Source organism: Ochotona curzoniae, unplaced genomic scaffold (assembly GCF_017591425.1).
Source record: "Ochotona curzoniae isolate NIBS_2020 unplaced genomic scaffold, NIBS_Ocur_1.0 scaffold_2453, whole genome shotgun sequence".
Classification (NCBI taxonomy): domain Eukaryota; kingdom Metazoa; phylum Chordata; class Mammalia; order Lagomorpha; family Ochotonidae; genus Ochotona; species Ochotona curzoniae.
This window is the reverse complement of record NW_024467094.1, coordinates 11,244,111-11,264,369: the sequence shown is the minus strand read 5'-3', so window position 1 is coordinate 11,264,369 and position 20,259 is coordinate 11,244,111. Positions and strand designations below refer to the sequence as shown.

The 20,259-nt window shown below is 54.6% G+C and overlaps 1 protein-coding gene across 2 annotated transcripts in view; it reads right to left on the bottom strand.

Moving 5' to 3' along the window:
- Positions 1-20,259, bottom strand: part of SMG6 (SMG6 nonsense mediated mRNA decay factor) — a 227,106-nt gene that overhangs the window by 5,259 nt on the left and 201,588 nt on the right. For both annotated transcript variants that reach the window (XM_041001461.1, XM_041001462.1), the window contains 3 exons: positions 14,474-14,650; positions 10,752-10,898; positions 1,329-1,482 (listed from right to left, as the gene is read on the bottom strand). In XM_041001461.1, the coding sequence (XP_040857395.1) occupies positions 1,329-1,482; positions 10,752-10,898; positions 14,474-14,650 (478 nt within the window). The remainder of the gene's footprint in view (positions 1-1,328; positions 1,483-10,751; positions 10,899-14,473; positions 14,651-20,259) is intronic.

Here is a 20,259-nt window from a genome sequence, read left to right as displayed (position 1 = left end):
CGTGTTTCCCACAGCCCCCCAGGGCTCTCGAGCCTCTGCAGGGTGGATGCTTCCTGCCCTTTGTTTCCACCCCCATCTGGCACGGAGACACTTGGGACTGAGAGGGAAGGCCCAGTGCAACACCTTGGCATGGATGTCAGAGGTGGCTTGGCAGGCCGACTGCCAGTCTGGTGGCTTTTTCAGACAACATACGTGCTCGAAGTGGCTGCCGAGAAGGGGACATTAAAAAGCCTGGGTGAGCAGTTAAGCTGCTGGTTGTGATGGCCATGTACCATATTGCAATGCCAGGGCTCACGTCCCCGTTCCCACTAATGCACATGCTGGGAGGCAGTGGTGTTGGCTCCAGGAACCGGGTTGTGGCCATCGATATAGGAGACTGGATTGTGATCCTGGCTCCCATCTTGAGCCTGACCTAGTCCTGGCTGGCGCAGGCACTGGAGAGAGAACCAGCAGAGAGGAGCTCACTGTTTCTCAAAACAAACAAACAAAAAACAAAACCCAACCAACCAATCAACCCAATAAAAAACACATAAGAACAAACCCAAACAAAACCCCAAGCTCTCCCTTTTCACAGTACAGTTATCAACCTTATTTCCCAGGAGCCCAGAGACCAACGCCCACCCTGAGGCGACCTAGCACAGAGCCCCAAGAACTGAGTCCCCAGTGAGGGCCCTGGAGATAGCCCCCAGCTGGGGTCTTCTGGCTGGAGGGTGGACAAGCAAGCTAGCTGGGCTCCAAGAGACTGACTTTGCACCAGCACCAATGACCAAGGGTGAGAAGGGCCCAGATAGTAGGAACCCACAGGCGGGAACTAGGAGCTTGCTCTAGAGGGTTCCTGTTGGCCTGGCCCTAGGGTGACACTGGTCAGAAGAATGTTACCTCGAACCAACAGAATGATCATGAAAAGCTACAAGACGATCAGACCAAAGGCATCTAACCACTTCACAATCCTCCCAGCCTCCCTGCCAGACCACCCAGCAGCACCGCCGTTATCTGCCAGGGCCGAGTGTTTACCAATAACGGGAACCAGCTTTGCTGTTTTACTGCAAGCTTTATAAGGATAAAAACAAGGGCTGGGCTCGGGCAGCCGCTGGTTGCTGGGACACAGGAGTCCATTTGCTCAGGCAGTTTAAGCCATGGATCAGCCATAATAATTTGAACTGCTTTGATTATTAAACAATTTTCCTTGCCCACGCATTCCCTACTTCCCTGCAAATCCTGTCGTACACACGCACAGCGGGCCCTGCCGGCCTGGCCCCGGCTGTGGGGCATGGGCTGCCGTGCACGTGCAGGCTGCACTGCCCTCCCCGCCTCACTCACTCACTCACCGATGAGGGGCACCACCAGGATGTACTTCCTGCTCTCCAGCAGCCGGGCCAGACTGGCCAGGTGGTCGATGAAGCCATTGGTGTCCGGGACAAGGAACAGGGGTCTGATCTCCAGTTCCATCTGCCTCATCTGACTATGGTCTTCCAGGACAGCCTACAGGGACACAGTGAGTGAACCAGACAGTGAGCACGCACACAGGTGGGGGAGCCAGGGCCCTGACTCGACCGCATGTCAGCTTCCTGCCCCCCCCAACCAGCCCTTCCCTTCCAGAGGAACCAACGGCTGAGCAAAACACTGCCTCAAAATCAATACAGACCCAGGGGCCCGCGCACAGGGCCTGGTTAAAACCGGGCTGAAGACTGGTTTGTATGAAAAATAACAGGTCCCTGAAAATAGGACCCTGGGCTAAAAGTCAACAAGAAGAGTGATCTTACAGGAGACAACAGATGAGTACTTCTCAGTCCAGACACCTGAACACAATTCAGCACTTCAACGTGCCTTGCTGCAGCCATCAACAAAGTTAAACGTAAGGGATGTGCACAAGATGATGCTACTTTCAACACCAACTCAGTCTCACCTGGCACCCAGGACCACAGCACTGTCCAGCCTAATGCCAGCTATCGCCCTCTCCCCAGCCAGCACAGTGCACCCTGAATGTGGGCCCTTTTCTGCTGTCTCCCCTTGTCTGTCACGGCCCTAGACACACCATAGTCCTCTTCACTTGACATTTTCTCTGAACGAGCATTTGTCTCATCACTTCCTTCACTCAGTCTTCCTCAGCAATACTCTGTCGAGGGGCTGCCAGTGCAAGCTCAACTCCTAGAGGACAAACGGTCTCCTCACAGGGCACCAATGGCCTGTGTGCCCCATCCCTGCCCATGTGCCCTCCCTCAGGACTCCCGCCCCTATCTTTCAGGGAGGCTCTGCATGCATGTGGGCAAGCCCAATTTTCTCAGGGCTGACGGCCTCACACGTGCAGCAGCGGCAGATGGGCTCTGGGCATGTCCGTGACTACAGAACGTGGTCACTTCTGTGCTACTTCCTCTTTTGGGGACCACAGCCAAGAAGCGAGCTGATCTGCTGCCATCTGCCCAGCCTGTGCGCTCTCTGGGTAGGCAGCCGAGGGCAGCACCACCAGCATGATAGGGGCCAGGCCGGCAGGTTGCAGCTTCCTACGCCCTCTCATGGCCACCTGCCACACCGCAGCTTGCAGGGACCCAGCTGCAGGTTCAGGGCAGGGGCAGTGCATGTGCGTGCCAACTGAGATGGGGCCCCTGCCGCCGGGCCTAGCCACCAACAGTCGGTGAGGAGGATGCTCGGGTTTCACTGACAGTGACAGTAAAACTGAAAGGGCATGCCTTCAAATGATGGGGGTGGCGTCTCTGTGACCTACCAGGGACCTCTCCCTATGAGTAAGTCGTTGCTGCCACTGCCACCACAGCTGGTGGAAGGCACACGCCACAGGGCGCTGGCAGGCATGAGAAATGCGGCTGGGAGGCTCTGGCTGTTGCAGCCTTCCCACTGACCCCACCTTTTGAGGGGGAAGCACCATGGCTGCTGGCCACCTGCCCGGGACCTGGGTCCCCGCCCCTCCCCACAGGGCTGCCAGCTAGAGGGTGACACACACATGAGTGCATGTGGCGGGGGCTGTGTAGGAAAGGGTGGGAACAGGTCCTACTCAGGTTCAGGGAGTGCTTCTGGGCCTCATCTTCCCAGCTTCAGGCTTCCCACTCGTCCTGCTGGCCGGAACCCCCAACCCCTGTCTTTCTGAGAGGAGATACAACATGTACTGAGCAGCTGGCACTGTGGCACAGTAAGCTGAGCCACTGTCTGCGACACCAGCGTCCCATGGGAGCTCTGGCTTGAGTCTCGGCTGCTCTGCTCAGGACCAGACGTCCTGCTAATGTGTCTGGGAAAGCAGCAGAAGAGCGCCCAAGAGCTTGGACACTGCAGCCCACGTGGGAGTCCTGGACAGTTATAGACTTCAAGCCTGGGTCACCTCTGGCTGTTGCGGCTCTTTGGGAAATGAACTAGCAGACAGAAGATTTCTCTCTTCTCTTTCCCCCTTACTTTGTTTCTCAAACAAATAATATTTTTTAACAGAAAAAAGAACATGCACCCACTCTGACGCAGACTGGGGGCTGGTGCACAACAGGGACAGGGCCCTAACACCATGACCTCTGCCCCTGAACCACCAAGACTCTGCCCGCAGGTGCTGTCCTGCCCACAGAAGTGACCCTACCCTTGGCCTGAAGCGATCATAGAAGTGGAACTGGCAGCTGCTTTCTGCCTTGCGTGAATTGTTGCCTCTTCCGGCCTTGTGCTGTCTGACCTTCACGGTGGGTGGCAGGGGGTGGGGAACAGGGGTAAACTGAGCTCACCGCGTGCTCTGCCCGTAGGCCAGGAACATCTAGGTGGCGGCAGCTTCAGGGAAGTTCTGGCTTTCCTGAGTTCTCGAAGCTCTGGCCCTTGGCCAGAAAGGTGAACAGGCCGCAGCCCTCCGGGGAGGGCTGGTTCCCTGGGGGCGGGGTGGGGTCAGGCTGCGTGCGGGTGGTCAGGGCTGTGCTGCCACCATCCGGTCCCAGGGACGCCCGCAGACAACTTCCCTTAACCTGGCTCTGCCCAGTGAGTCACCACCCAACTGCTTCCTGTTCCCCACATACCCCAGGAGTCCCAGGAGAGGCTGTTCTATCTTCTCCAGGGGTGCCAGTGGGCCTGGAGGGGGGTTATACCTGGGTCGCGAGACTGTCTAAGCCCCTAGAAAGAAGGGCAGACGCAGGGTGGGGGAGGTCCTGTGATGGGTGTCTGTATTTCCGGCCCTTTCTGAGTGGTGCTGTGTGTGTGTGTGTGTGTGTGTGTGTGTGTGTGTGTTTAGCATTTGCCCTCCCAACTTTTCCAGATTTTACCCGTCAGATTCCTGGCAGCTGTGCACGGCGCCTGTGCCGGCCGTCACGTCCCATTCCGATCCCTGGGTCGCACGGTGAGAGAAGGACACAGGATGCGCAGGGAGTGAAAAAGTGATGTCGGTGGGGAGAGTGCCAAGTCCCCGCTTGCAGCCATGGGACACTCGGGGAGAGGGGAAGCATGCTGCTGTGGAGTTCAGAGGCCGGTAGTGAGATTTATTTTTGTTTGTATGAGTAAAAAGCTGCAGAAGCCTCTTGGGGGGGTGAGGGGGGTGCAGCTGGCCTGCTGTGATGCGGACGGGCTGGCCCTGGCCTGGAGTCCAGTGAGCTGACCCGGAAAGGAGCGTTCCATAGGATCCCTGCTAGCTGTAGCTGAGGCTGAACCCCAGCGGGCCTGGGACAGGGTACAGGGGTGCACTGAGTCAAACTGCTGGCAGGAAGGACTGAGGTGGTGTAAACACGCTAAAGAAAAACGACTTCACCATGCTTCTGGAAGGTGCTATGTGAGCAAGCTGGTGGGCTGAGGCAGAGAGAGAGAGCACACACCACCAGCTTGCGAACCCAGGGGGGGCTCCTGCTGCACAGCGGGATGATCTCACAGTGCAGGGCCACCAAGAATGACCAACAAGCAGCTGTGCTGGCCGATACGCAGGGTGTAGAACGTGCAGACCCCACATTGTGAGGCCCAGCCACACTAGGAAAGAAGGCTCGGTGGGCCTTCCATCTGCTTAGGGCCTTCGTGTGGACTCGGCAGCTTCCTTCCTCTCACCTTCTACTCACCCCTTGACCCCACTGGCCACGGCAATGTCTACACCAGAAATGGCGAGTCTGGTGATGGCGCATTTCCCTGCTCACCTGCAGTTCAGAGCCCTGACACCCATCTGCTGCTTTTCATCTTGTTCAACTGCACTGTTGAGTTTCTCTGTATCCAGGAGGGAAAGTGTCTGGGGGGAACCACCACAAAGAACCAGGAACAGGAGGCGTGAGGCAGAGGACTACTGATCTGCTACTACAAAATTCACGTTACTGCTCTTATTTCATTCTGAGTGTGGATATAAATGAAAAATGAAAAACAAAAACAAAAACAAAACCCAGGACTAGCTGGTGAGCGTAACTGCTGGCAGGCAGCAACTTCTTGCGCCAGCAGAACCCAATGGCAGCAGAGGCCAAGTGTGCTGAGGCAGGTACAGCCACACCAGCCTCCCCGGAGAGCAGCAGGGTCGGCATCTTTATCTGGGGTGCACGGCTGAGGGGAGCACTGCTGCTTAGGGGCCCCTTCCAGATGTCTAAAGTACCCCAGAGTTTAGTATACAGTTGCTTGCTTTCTTAAAATCATGACCACTTGTGTGCTATTTTTGCTTTGTGAGGACTGCTTTCCAATCATACTGCAAGGTGCTCAGAAATGGAAGCCCTGTCTGCTTTTCCATAGTGTCTCTGGTAATTCTCGCACAGAGCTCAATGTGCTACACAGGCTCAGAGGAGAAGGGCACTGGAAATATGATGTGATTGGATTTTAAACAACTCCTGTCCTGAAGAAGCCAAGGAGGGGAGTGGCAGGTTAGGCATGATCCCTCCATGCTAGCTCTCAGCGTCAGGCAAAGGCTACTCACTGGAGGACAGGAGACCCTGTGAATGCTGCTGGAGTCAGGGTGGCAGCAGCTGAAGCACTTGGAACGGGATGTGCAGAGTGGCTCGAGTGGGCCTGGGTGGGGCAGGTGGCTGCCCAGCTCTGCAGGCCGTGCTTTCCTGCCCCAGCGTGGACGTGCCCCCGGCCTGGTAGTGTGCTGGCTCCCACCCTGCCTCCGACAGCTAGGAGCCAGGGCTGAGTGTCTGCCTTCCGCTAGCTTCCATACAGGTGTGGAGGGCTCTGTGCACACCCCATTGTTCCACAATGCCTTCCCCCACAGCTGGGTGGCAGTGTGAATGGACTGCAGCTATTTTTAGAGTGCAACTCCTGGGGCCACCACAAAGGAGTGACTGCATCTTCAGGAGGGTGGGTGGGCGGGAAGGGGGCAGGGGAGTAAAGCTATTTTCAGAACACATGTCATTGCTGGCTACAGGGCAAGACTGTGGCCATAATGCCGAAGGAAACAATAGCTGTGGCCAGAGGAAGAGCCTGTTATGTTTCAGGTGGGATGTTTGCAACTGCTCAGGAAACCTGACCCCGCCCGACAGCAGCACAAATCACAGCAAAGCCCCCTGCAGGCAGGGAGGAGGTGGAGAAGTCACAGGGCCTGGGCAGCAGAGGTGCAAAGAGGCCACGCCTCGACCTGGAGGAGGATTTTCAGGGACTGCTCCACCTGGGAGGCCTAGCAAGGAATGAAACACTTTTGACTGGTTCCCAGGCAAATCATGTACCCCATGCTGGTCACTGGACTTCTCCCAAAAAGGGCGATGGAGTGAAGGGGACTCAGGTGGAGAGCAAGGTGGGTAGAAGCCGCCCAGCAGGAGGAGCTGTCTCGGGGAACCAGGCAAAGCCCAGGCTGAGCTGGAGCGTGAGGCTGCAGGGCCCCTGGCTGGGCGGACTTGGCGCCCCAGCACCCGGGCCTGCCTGGGTGCCGCAGCTCCAGCTGCACAGGCCCCGAGGGTGCCCCACACCCCTTTTCTGACCTCCAGGCGGCCCCACTCACCAGCCTCTGTGCAACGCCGGAAGCAGGGAGGGACAGGCTGTGGAGGGAGGCCAGGCTTCACCTCCCCCTGGCTCCACAGATGCGCCTGGGCCCAGGGGTCTAGGTGGGAGCAGTGAAATGGGGGTGTGGCTACAACTCCAGAGCTCACTTGGACTTTATGGCCAACATGGGGGCCAGGAAGATTTTTTTTCAGCCCTATCTTCATATCCCCTTCCCAAAACATGTGCAGTTCCTGTTTTGCTGCATCTGTAAAAGGCGCTGGGAGCTGGGGACCGGCCTTACACCTCTCGGTTAACACCCCGGAGACTGGGGGAGTTGGGAGCAGTGTAATTTACAGCCCATCTCTCCGATCTTAATTCACTCGATGCTCCTTTCTTCCTCATTGTATTAGTGTGACCTAGGTACCTGCCAACAATAATGGCCTCTCTAGTTAGGAGCCTCTCCCCCACTCCCAGGACAATTTATACCTTTTCCTTGGGATTTCCCCCCCTTAAATTAAACAAAAAGAGGAAAAATAAGGAAAGGTTAACATGGGTTTGGAACACTGAAGCCCCCGTGGTTCTGGGCAGGGAGCCAATGGCCCGAGGGCACACACATGTGTGTGCTCTCCCAGAAGGGCCTTCACCGGCCCTGTTTTACAGCCACCTCGGCACAGACTCCAGGGTTCACGCATATGGCCAGACAGATGTGTCTGGCTTACGTTCAAGGCTGGAAAATGAAGAATTATGGAAGTGAAGGGCCCCGGGCATTAAAGAGGGGGGAAGGGAAGGGGGGAATTTTTCCTCTGCTGAGAAATCCTCCTGTGGCTGCAAGGCTGGAGGAAGGAGGCTGACAGGAGGCAGGGCCGCCAGCAGTGGTGCATGTGGGGCCTGTTCTTAAAGGGGCCACTGCAAGCCATGCTCGACGCACCAACAGCCGGCCCTCGAGCTCTCTCCAAAGGGGCTGACGGGAAGAAGGGGACTGGGCCGTGGCACTGGAGGTCAGGCCTTATGGATGACCTCTAGTTTTCAAGCACTGCAGCTGCCACAGGGGCAAAGTTGAACGCAGCACGCCAGACAGGGGCTGATCCCTGCACCATGTGTCCCGACAGCATCCCGCACTTCCCTTTTGCACAACACATCTTCACAGCTCTAACCACTGGTTTTAAAGGCATGGCTTCGGGGCCAGCCCTGTGCCACAGCCAGTGAAGCTGCCACCTGCAAGAGCAGCTTCCAAAAGGGCAGTGTTTCAAGCCCTGGCAGCTCCACTTCTGACCTGGCTCCCTGCTAATGTGCCTGGGAAAGCAGTGGAAGACAGCCCAAGTGTTTGTCCTTACCACCTATGTAGGGGACTGGATGAAGCTCCTGGCTTCAGCGTGGCCCAGCCTTGGCCGTTGCGGCCACTTGAGGTGTGAACCAGCACATGGAAGACCTCTCTTTCTGTCTCTGTCTCTCCTTCTCTCTGTAATTGCCTCAAAAAAGAATTAAAAAAAAAAAAAAAAAGACCGGCTCAATGTCATTCGCTAAACTAAACTGAAGACCTGGTTCCTGATTCCAAGAGAGTTCACAGTCCAGCGGGCGAAACAAGTCCAGAAACAACTGTAATATGAGACAAGATAGCAGTTCCCCCCATGAGGTATCCATCAACGCTACAGGAACGCTCAGCAGCAATGGATTCTTCCAGGGGGGAAGCAGGGAAGGCTTCACTGGGGAGATGGAGTTTCATCTGGGGATGGAAGGAGGAATAGAATTTCAACAGGTAACAGGAAATGTGAAGCAGAAAAGCGGTCCTCTGGTTTGAGAGATAGCACTGCTGAAGACCCGCGGGTGGGAAAGGACAGAGGGTATGCAGGGTCAGTGAGGGAGGAGTCAGAGTCAGAGTCGGGTGTGCTGCCCAGGCGCTGTCACTCACCCTGAGGCCTTGGCATGGCCTAAGGGGCAGATGCTGTGACTGCTTCCACTGCACAGGTGAGGAATCTGGCACAGAGAAGTGAAACCATTTGCCTGATGTCACCTAAGCTAGTGAAGGCTCCTGGTGGGTGGGGTAGTGGCAGAAATTGGAAAAACAGCCTGAGAACACACTGGGAAGCTTTAAACGCCATAATAAGGATTTAGACTTTATCCTACCAGCCAAGCAAAGGCACTGATGATGGCTGGGCAGGGGAGTGGCTCTTTTGGGAAGAAAATGATGCACTGCAGGTACGATGGTGAAATCAGAGCCTGCTGGGAAAGCTATGGACTCCACACATCGAGGGGGGCATTCATAGACTGCTTGACAAGCACAGCTCTGAGGCTGTGCAACACTCGGCCTTGCTGTTCAACCTAAGCATATACCCAAGCCAAAGCTGCAGGGGTGGCAATGGGACCACAGGAGAGGGGGGAAGCAGAGCAGACAGTGCTTTGGCAATCAGATGCAAGGTTAAAAGCCAGTACGGAATTCAGTATGATGTGCTAGCTGGTACCATCTACCAAATCACTGAACAAATATTTGCTGGGCACCAACTCAGCTTGCTAAGCCTAAGTAACAGAAAGGAAGCAGATCAGAAAAGAGAAGACAAATGGTGGTGAGGAAGCCTAGGAGGGTGCTGCAGTCAGCAGGGAGAAGACAAGGTCTGTTAGTTCGTGTCGACAGGGAGGCAGAGGAAGGGGGCTTCAGGATTGGGCGCCACACAGAAATCCAAGTGTGACAGGGACTGAGATTTGATAAGCAGAGGTCCTCGGTGATTTCTTTTTTATTTGTAAATACTTATTTTCACCTGCTTTAAAGAGAGAAAGATCTATCTCCTAGCTCACTCTCCAAGTGGCCGAAAGTCTATTTTGTTTGTCTCTTACGTGGGTGGCAGGGGCCCAACCATTTGCACCATCACCTGCAGCCTTAACAGGATGTAGTTGCAGGAAGCTAGACTGGAAGTGGAGAAGCTGGGACTTGAACTGGTTTTTCAATATGGAATGTGGACATCCCAGGCCCCCTGGTGATCTGATAGCACTCTGCAAATGCTGGGTTGCAAGTCAAGAAATGGAGGGGGCGCAAAGAGACAGAAGACTGATGGTAAGAAAGGAAAGAGCCACAGGGTAGGGGGAGGAGTTGGGTGGAAGGCTGAGGTGTCACTCACTATATGCATGCAGAATGGATGTGAAGGTTAAAGAATGACAACTAAAGAATGGCACATCCCAACTGTGCTTGGTTCCCCTCCCTGGCAGGGGTGCTTAGGCTAGCACCAGGCATGTCTATGTGTGGAACACATACAACATGCCACTCACCAAGCTGAGCACTGGGCACAAAGTAAATGGTAGAACCTGGATTGTAAGACGTCTGCCTGACCTCACACAGAAGCCTTACTCCAAAGGAGGGGACTGCAGACAGATGTTCTCAAGTGGCTGAGCAGAGTAGCTTACTGCTTTCTTGTGCACTGGTGTTTAAGCCAGCATGACTGGCTTACTGAGCAAGGAGACAGACAGGTTCTAAAGAAAAACGTGCTGGAGGGGAAGCTGAGAGTTCACAAGAGGGCTGAAGAACCTGCAGAGGGTGGAGGAAGGGCCCTGCCTGGAGAGGGTTCTGCCATCACACTGGGAATCCAGTAGAGCAGGCAGTGGCTGGAGGCTCCTCATCCCCCGAGAACTCACGGCCTCTCCAGAGCAGCCCAGAGGACCTCTGCATCCCCGGAAACGCCATGAATGACGTGTAGTGTGATATGCATTCAGATGCTCACGGAGAACAGCTATCAGCGGAAGGTCTGAGCAGACCCTGCCCGTCTCCAAGGCTCAGCGGGATGGCGACTGCAGTCATCAGACATGCAATGAGTTGAAAATAAGCAAACAGTCAGGTAGTGCCAGCCGGCACACGGTGACAGCCTGTCTGAGTGTGTCCTCTGCGCCACCCCGACAGAATCCAGCCTCACAGCTGGCCCCACCTGAATCTTCTCTTCGCGACGCTGCTGCTCAGCGATCTTCCTGGCCAGGGCCAGCTTCTTGGCACGAAGTTCTCTGATGTCATCTTCGCCTCCGCTGCCTTCAGCCTCTGACTCTTCCTCAAAGTCTTCAATCACCACGTCCTCCTCCTTTGGGTAGTGAAGACAGGCAAAAGGGGAGACAATGAGCCCCCAGCGCACCCCAGCGCACCCACCGAGCCCTCATCCATTGCAAAGCGTCTACCTGTCCCGGAGCGGCTGAGAGTGGAGAAGACACGCCCCCCAGTTCCCCTTCACATCCCAGGCTGCTGCTCTAGAGCCTTAAGGTGTGCCACTCACCACCACACACACACTTGCCTGCCTGTGCTCATTTTCTAGGTTCACCCTTGCGCACACTCACAAAGCCACATACTGGGCCTGTTTTCAAAATGAAATCACAAATGATTCAAGAGGGAAACAGCAGACACAGTGAAACCATTCAATTTAAATCTAATTCACACTAATGACCTGATAGGGATCAACTCTGGCCACCAGCTGGGAGCTGGGCGTGGAAGAGTCCTTGCCCCAGACAGCGTCAGGCAGCAGCAGATGCTGTAGCTCAGCAGCTCTTGCCCTGCGTTCTTCCTGAGACTACAGCCTGCTGGGGTGGGGGCTGCTGGGTCCTCCTGCAGGAATTTGCACATTCTAACCTTGCTCAGCCGCCCTCCTGGGGCCTGGGCAGGGTAGTGGGTGGCTGGCAAGTGTAGGGAGCCTCCCTGCCAGGCTGGTGGAGCAGTCCCCAGGGCTGGCACCGCCCTGCCTGCAGCCTTGGCTGTCGGCAGCCCGCACTCCCCGGGTGGTCCCAGGCTCCATGCCTCACTCTCTCACTTTTGGCCTTGGTCAGTAGACAACATGCAGCTGCCCAGCCAGAGAGGGTCCCGTGAGGGACAGGGCTAGCTAGCATGGGTACACAGGGAGTGAATTAGCAGAAGATCCTTGTGTTTTTAACTGGATGATAATGATGATGGGGACGACAACAGCTACCACTTACTGAGTGTCTACCACCAGCCAGGTACTAAGCGAAGCATTTTCTCATTACTGACTCATCTTATTCTCACAAGGTCTATGAAACAGGTGCTGTTACCATACCTATTTTATCAATAGCAAACTGTTTAGAGTAAACAAGCTGCTGAAGGTCACATAGCAGGGATTCAAATCCAGGGGAGTCTGACTCCACAGTCTGTTCTGACCAAGCATGCAGGGAAAACCCACAGAGCTCAGGCCCTGAAGCCAAATGGGAAAGAAGCCAGCTCTGGCCTCCGTGGTTGAGCGTGGACAGACCTGCCCACTCTCTTCCTAACTGTCCATCTCAAGATGACACTGGGACAGATGCTCTTGGGCTGAAGGTGATAGGAAAGTGTGTGGGTGGTAAGGAGGTGATGGGGTGTTTGGCCTCGGGAGTAGAATATAGGAATGGAAAGATGGGAATTCAGTGGTATGTCTAAGGAACTGGACTCCTGTTTATAACAATGATTTTTGGAAGAGACAGCTCCCTTGACTTACATCAGGTAGCTTAACTGACTTGGTCCTGCAGCCTGGGGAGGAAGGACATCTAAGGATGGGGCCAGAACTGCTGCTGTCCTGACAGGCCCAGGGGGCCAGGGGTCCTGGTCAAGCCACTTGGCAAGATAACTCAGCACTCCCTTGCATGGAGGCCTGCCTGTGGGGAGGCCCGAGGCTTTCTGCGTATTCGTTTTCCTGTCTGCAGGGTTAAGCTGGATGGCAGTGAGTAGCAGGGGATGCTTGCTTGCTCCTGAGGGAACACTGCCTATGTCTGCTCTGAACAGGGGTACACAGGGTTATCACGGGGCTTGACTGAGGTCAAAGGAGGGTCAGAGAAGCTTGTCTGAGGTTGGCTCAGCTCTCACAGTAAACGAGGAAGTGCTGGGTTATGAAATTACACAGACCAGGGTAAGTAGGGTTTCCCAGGGGCCACTAACCTACAGGAACACAAGAGGCTCGTGGGAAAAGGAAGAAGTGGGCAGCCTGGTGTGGGTCACAACCTTTGTCTGGTCAAAATGCCTCAGAAGAAAAGAGTGTGTGGCATAGCCAGGACCCGGGACCAGAGAGCTAGCATGTTCTTGTGAGTGGAGGGGCCTTCTTGGCTCGGATGCTGCTGCCTTCTCTCTGGGCCTCATTTGCCTGAGTTTTGTGCGGCCGGCTCCACTGGCCAGAACACATTTCTTATGACAGCAGGCCTGGCAAGCTGGCCTTCCTATTCTCCATGGTCTGCCTCGGCCCTGCAGCGTGGGTGAGATAACAGGGCTGAGAGCGGCCCCACCTGGGCCTCCCGCACCGTGCCCGGGACTCAGTAGAACTGCTGTGTGCCCGAGGTCTGCACACCAGGAGGGCTTTGGCAACCCCGCCATCTCCTCCCACACAGACAGCTCATTCTTTCCCGTTGTTCCCTGTCCAGGTTTCATGGGGAGAGTCTGGAATCATGGGCTCAGCTCTATCCCTGGAACCACCTCTGTCCTGGAAGCCGAGCCCTGTGTCATCAGGGTGGGGTGGGTCCTTCAGCTATTCTAATGAAGCCAGTCCAAGCCCGGCCGCTCTGAAGACTGTTCTGAAGGTGGCCACTCTATCACTGCTTTCAGATCCCACACGACAGCTTCCAGCTGACATCTGGTTTCCCTGGCCTGCTGCTGATTTCATCCCTGCACCCCGCCCTGCTCCACCGGGCGCTTGACACTGCTGTGGGCCAAATGACTGGGTTGGCCTATGGGTGACCTGGCCTCTGGCTAGAACTGCTTCCGTCCCTTCCCTCAGTCCTATGTTCCTTCCCACCTAAGGCCCCTCTGTCTTGAACACTGTGGGGTGGAGAGTGAGCTTTCTGGCAGAAGTGAGGTGTGTGCATGCCCACACCCATACTCACAGCAGGGCAGCTGGCAGCAATGCTAAATGCACACCCACTCTCACACCATCACATTCACACCTGCTCAGAACCACACACGACAGGTCAGTGGTGGCAATGTTCACTTAGACTGCCACATTAACCTAGCCCGTGCACACCCACACCCACATCAACAGTCACCTTCAGAAAGATATGCAGATGGCAACTGCCCGTGGGACTTTGCGGGGGTGAGTACACAGGCGCATGCGTGCATGTGCGTGAACACACTGTGGAGTGAAACAAGGGCTACAGGAACAACCAAGGGCAAACAAACAAGAGGAGAATTCCTTAATCACATCAGGATGTGCAGGAGGGAGGGAGGAACCGAGGGAGGGAAGGCAGGCCGGGGGAAGGGGTGATTTTCCACGCGGTACCAGCAATGTCAGCTCTTCCTGTACGTGTGTTGGAGGCTGGAGTTCAGGCCTGTGCTGCCCTGAGCCCCACACATCTATAAACTTGATCCTCAGCCTGAACCCCAACACCCCCCCTCTCTGCACTCCCTTTCCTAAGCCTCCAGAGCTGCACATTATTAAACTCTTTCTTTCCTTCCCTCCCTTCTCCTCCAATGCAACATTAAAAAGAAGCATCTGGAACTCGTAGCAGAGTGAGATGAAGGCACTGGGGTGGACTGGCAGGAAGGGGCACCAGCACAGCGCACTCTCGAGAGACTGACTGGTCACGTTAACACAGACACTGCTCGGCGTGGTTATAAATAACCCGGGGTAGAAGCTGAAACCATGGGCGGGGGAGGGGAGCCTTCCCTCTGCCACAGCGGGCTCTTCCCGCATAGTACCTCATCTTCCAGTTGTTTTCCCTCTTGGCTTCCCATTTCCTTTCCCATGGTGTCTGGGACGGGTGCCACTGACACATATTTTCCACCCTTGAATGCCAGCAGAGGCTCTTCTTGTCCACAAAGGGCTTCCAGAAAATACTTCAGCACTGTGACCCTTTTGCAGTCGGCTGCAATAACCTACAGGGCGAGAGGGAAAGAAGAAAAACAGCATTTTTTGAAAGGGAAGATGGAGAGGAGAGAGCCTGTTGGCTGAGGGGTCTACAGAAGTGTGTCAAAGTTGCAGTGCCAGGGAGGCGGAGGAGCACAGGTGTGCACTGCGTGCTGCAGCGAGGGCCAAGGTGGCTCAGTCAGACAGGTCCACACAGTCTCCCCTCAGGCCGTCCCTGGGACCAACGCCAGGTGCCCTTGGGGACTGCGCCTTTCTTTTATCATAGCCCTGATACAAAGAAAAAATAAATGAAATTCTTCTGAGTTTGGTCTGTCATCAGTAAGAGGAGTAGGGTGTGAAACGCTGGCTCCCATAGAACATGGCCTTTGGGTGCCTCTTGCCCAAGCTTCTCCCCAGATGCCAAAAAGGAGAACTTTCTGCCCAGTGCAGAATGAATGAGGAAGGCTTTCTAGGCTGTTCCATCTCAGCCAGAGTACGCTGGGCTTCCCCTGCCAGGTTCCTGCCCCACCTGAGAGCGTCTCATGCTCAAGAGACCGGGGCCAGGCAGGAAGCTGCTGGGGCAGGGAGGCAGGCCAAGCAGGTGGGGGCCGTCTGGCTGAGCTCCGCTTCTTTGGGGTCCATGTGTACTGCTCTGGTGTGACTACGCTGGCACACAACACCAGTGTTGTCACAGACAGAGGCACTGATTCAGCATCTTGAGCAAGCGTCAAACTTGCAACTGTCTGAGATGAAGCGCACAGTCATCTAGTCCTGGATCTTCCTGGAAGGCAACACATACCCACTGACCTCCAAACCCACCTTTTCTGCTTAACACCACCCAGTGCCATCCTTGCCCGTTTGTGCCCTTCTCTCACTCTTATGATCTGTTCCTCCCTGTGGCAGGGTGCTCACCAACAGATGGAATCTGGCTGACCTGCAGCCGGGCAGTTCAAGGCCATTGCCCCAAGGGCAACTCACAGTAGTGGTCACATGTGCCCGCGGTGGGCAGCCCCTTCACTCTGATTCCAAACCACACTGGTGCCCCTGCTGTTCTTTTTGCATCCACAGTGAAGGACTCATGGGGAAACATTTTCTGCTCAGTCTTACAGGTGTGTGGGCCAGCTCCTTTGTCTGGACAGCAACCACACCAATCACTCTCATATTTCTCTGGGCTGTGAGAACCAACTGGACCAGCAGTGAGACTGGGAAGTACAGGGAAGTGTGGTGGGGCAGCATAGGGAGTGGATGCGGCAGGCGTAACCCATGTCCTCTGCCACCCTCACCAAGCTTGTCTTCCCTCTGCCCAAGGATGGTCCGTACTCGCCCTCATCAAAGGTCTTGTTACCACTCTAGGCTGTGCTCTGAGGGACAGCACCTGCAAAGCTTGGGGCTATACAGAAGAGGCCAGGAAAGAGCAAGCCTCTAGGGCTGAGGGCACCTGGCCCTGGGCTCACCTTCTTGGAGGAGGAAGGAAGCTCATTTGGCCCAGAGTAGGTAACCATGGTTCTATCGCGTGTGTTCAAACATGTGATGAGGAAGGCTAGAAATACAGAAGCAGGGGCTACAAGGCATTAAAGAACAGAGCTGAAATGAGTAATGGCCTGGCAGCCAGCACGCACAGTGGCCTCCCTGCATCCCCAGCCTCTCACTTGCAGAGGAAACTTCTGCATTTCCACAAGACTGCCAGTTTCCTCTCTGTGGTCTAATTTTAACCACCTTGTCGTTACAGTGTGTGTCAGCCACCTGACCCCACTCTGACCTCTGACCTTATGCCCCAGCTACTGCTTGCACTATGGAGAATTATGTAATGGGTCCAGGACTTTCCTTTCTGGTGTGAGGCTGCTGCCACTGAAGGGAGAGTAGGTGGGGGAGAGGAGTGTGAAGAGGACTGAGGAAAAGCTTGCAACGGGCCCTGGCCTCATCTGGCTGGTGAGCACTGGCAATCCCGTTCAGTGTGCCACAGGAATTTGCCATGGAGAGAAGGGGGTGGCTCAGGGGTGCATGGATAGGGCACGGACCAGTTCGGGAAGAGCGTGACGCCCAGCTAAGAAGGTGAAAGGCCGTGCATGTGGACGTGGTGCTCCTGGAGGTGGGGATTTCCAGGGCACAGCGGGACCCAGGGATGTGTACATCCTGAGTCTGCCAGTGGCACATCCTTAGAGATCAGTGGGGACTGTCCACCACAGAGACACACAAACAAGAAGGGGCTTTTCCTCCCTGGTTTTCATTTCATGCCATTTAGAAGGAACCTGGCTTGCTTGATGAGGGGACTTGGCAAAGACAGCCCTGACTGGTCCGAGAAAGTGCAGTGCTCCACTTAGGTCTTGGAGCTGTTGCTAAGCAGCCTGAGAAGGACTCTACCTGCCTGGAGAAAGCAAAGCCACTCAGTCTTTGGGAGGTGCCGTCTGTCCTTTCAACCCAACCAGCAAGGAGAGCAGCCAAGGCTAAATACAGTGTCCTAGGTTTCTAAAGGACATCATGGGAGGCAGAAATGTGGAGTACCAGGGGCCCAGAGGTTCCTCTGACTCCAGCCTGCTGAACTGTCTGTGACAGCATTCTGTCTTAAGGTGGCAGGAGAAAGCCCAGTGAGAAGATCCCCAATCTCTCCTGCCCCTGTACTTGGGGGGCTGATGGGAAGAGTCTCCTTCACAAAGCTGCCAGCATTTGAATTAGAAAAGAAAAAGAAAGCAAGCAAACAAATAACGCAAGCAGTTTACACATGGTTAATAAGTGCTATCGTGATGGAAAAAGCCTTCTAAGTTTCTATGAAAAGCCAACTGCAAGATTATTTCTGCTTGGCCAAGGAAGACTCCGTGGCAGGAGAAGGGTTAAAGCTGGGCTCCCTGTTGCAAGGGAAGGAGTCCAGATGGAGTCTGTGACATAATCCCCACAGTAACTGTTTGTGAGCACATTTTTCCATTCCGTATCAATGAGAAGCTGAGAATGTAAGTAGCATGTACACGGCCACTCTGGGTAAACTGTATTCCCCAGTGGAAGAGTCAGGCAGCAGAGGTCTCCTCGCCAGGCAGGAGCAGGTGGGGCCAGGGTGTCGCTGGCCAGGGAGCCGGGAACTTTCTCAGTGGCAGGCCCCCTTCTGGAGGGAGACTCACAGCATAGATTATTCAGTTCATGGGCACAATGTCTCACATGAATTGTCTCATTCAACCTTGAAAAGGATACTGGGGCTTTAGGTCAGGGAAGAGGGGAAAGAAAGGCACCCAGAGAAAGCCCCATCCCTTTCCCCTCGAGCCAACTGGAGGCAACTTGCCTCACCAGCGGGAACTGAAACCTTGAGCTTCAGGGCTCCAGCTATCACCCGGATCGGTCCACACACGCAAAGAGCCAGGCAGAAAGGAAAACTGAAAGCACACCTGGAGAGGCAGTCAGGAGCCTGGCACGGCAGGCTCAGGTCCCCAGGGCGCCTGTGAGCCAGCTCCAGGTGAGTGGGGACCGCAGGTGAGGAGGAGAGCTGAGGTCCAGAGGACGGCAGGAAGAGACCTCTAGGTCAAGATGGGAGCGAGGACTGGGGTGTCTGAGGGGAAGGGTGGGTAAGGAGAATGATGTGTTCTGAAATCTCATGACTCCTCACACACAACCACTCGGCCAGGGCTTGTGCCCAGGAGATCTACGCTGCCTTATGGGAGGTGGGTGAGGACGGGAGAGAAAAGGAGCTGTATACTGGGCCCCATAGCGATGTGGTGTGATCTGGGCTGCGAGACATCATGCCTCGCTGAACACAGCCGTGGCGAAGGGGTAACCCCTGATGGGGCTGGGACTGCCTGGAAAGCTGAAGCAGGCCTCTTGGAAACAACCTTTAGGGAAGGTGGGACTTGCTCCACTCTTAACTGGGTCCCTGTTTTCTCCAAAGACAGTTTTTGGAAGGCATAAGCACCACAGTGGCTACTCTGCAACATCTCTTTTTTAACCCCCAACTTTTGGTTTGGGGACTCAAATTAAAGTCACACATCAGCCAGTTCTTTTTTTCTGGTCCTAAAAAGTCCAGCTTTGCTACTGCTCCTTTGGTTAAAGAGAAAAATCACACGGGTTTCCCCCACAAACTCAAGTTTACAGGTTGTTTTTTCTTGTTTCTCTAAACGGAGCCAATTATTGTCACATTTGTTGAAACCTTCAATCAAACTTTATAGCTTGTTAATTTTACAGAATGTCCTTAGAGCAAATAAGATGCAGACAGGAAAGTGAAGTCTTGCTGAGATTATTAAGAAACCCTAAAATAGCTTCCAAATCCACCACCAACGCTGGTAAAACACAGGCTGCTTGGCTGGCTTCTGAGGTCAATTAGCAATGGGTTAATTATCGTCTTTAATTAACTAAGCCTCAAGGACTGGCTACAAGACATTTAACTCAGGCTAACGGGTTTCCAACAAACTGGGAACCTCTAGTTACGCACAGCTCCCCCTTACTGGAGACTGAAGGGTGGGAAGCACAATTCTGTAGTGGCCAAGGGTGGGTCGGCCTGAGAAGGGGTCTGCCAAGGAAAAGTTCAGACACAAGACATTAAAAAATACCACACAGGGAATCCTCTGGAGCTGGGAGGACAGAGGAAATGGTTTGTCCACATTCCTAGGGCAGGGGCTTCCTGGCAGGGAGTGGACTCCACAGACAGGAGAGAAACGGGCCACAAGCACGCAGTCACTTTGCAGATGGGCACTGGTTCAGGGAAGCAAGACGGACGTTCATGGCTGACCTGGAACAGATGCGCTGTGATGCCAAAGGAAGAGGAAAGAGGAGCCTGTGCAGGGGCAATCAGGCAGGCATGACATGGAGAGAAACATGCAGGCCTCAAACCCGGTGAGGCAGGTGTCCAAGGGACCAACTCACATGGTGGTCCATGTCTCCCACCCATTTCTGAAGCGGCAGTCACCAATGCTCCAGGCCTGAGTGTTAGCCCTGCCCTGTCTGACGGCCGGTCTTCTGTGCCCGCGGAGGGGGTCCATGGGTTATGAGACAACATGCTAATGTCATCAATCAACCCACAGTAGCTACACCATTAAGTGTGTTGGGTTCTACCAGCTGTGTTCCTCCAAATGGAAACAACGTGGGTGGTTGCCAATAGCTGGCCCTGCACACACACACTGGCAGTGTGTCTTCCCAAGAGGGGAAGGTGATTGCTGACAAAAGGCTAGCGGGCAAGACTTGTACTGGTCACAGGGATTTCTGCACAGGTACTTGACTATCAGACAAAAAGATTATGTTCATACCAGAGTGCTGGGATGAATAGAGCAACTGTGGGATACACAGTGAGAAAGAGATGGATCCAGGAGGAGAAATGGGTCCATTCTGGGAAGAAACAAGATGAGCACTAAGGCTTGGGCAAGAGCCCATGTTCCATCGTCTTAGACCTGAGCTCAGGTCTAAAAGGCCATCTCCCAACTCTGCATACTTGTGTTAAACCTCTCCTTAGACTTGTGCTAGCTCCAGTTCTCTTAAACTAAAAAAAAAAAAGAAAAAAGATGCAGGAGCTAGTGTTCCAGCACGGCAGGTTAGACCACTGCCTGCTATGCTGGCATGCTATAGGAACACCAGTTTGAGTCCCAGCAGCTCTGCTTCTCATTCAGCTCCCTGCTGATGTGCCGAGAAAAGCACTGGAACTTGGCCCAAGTCCCTGGGTCCCTGCCAC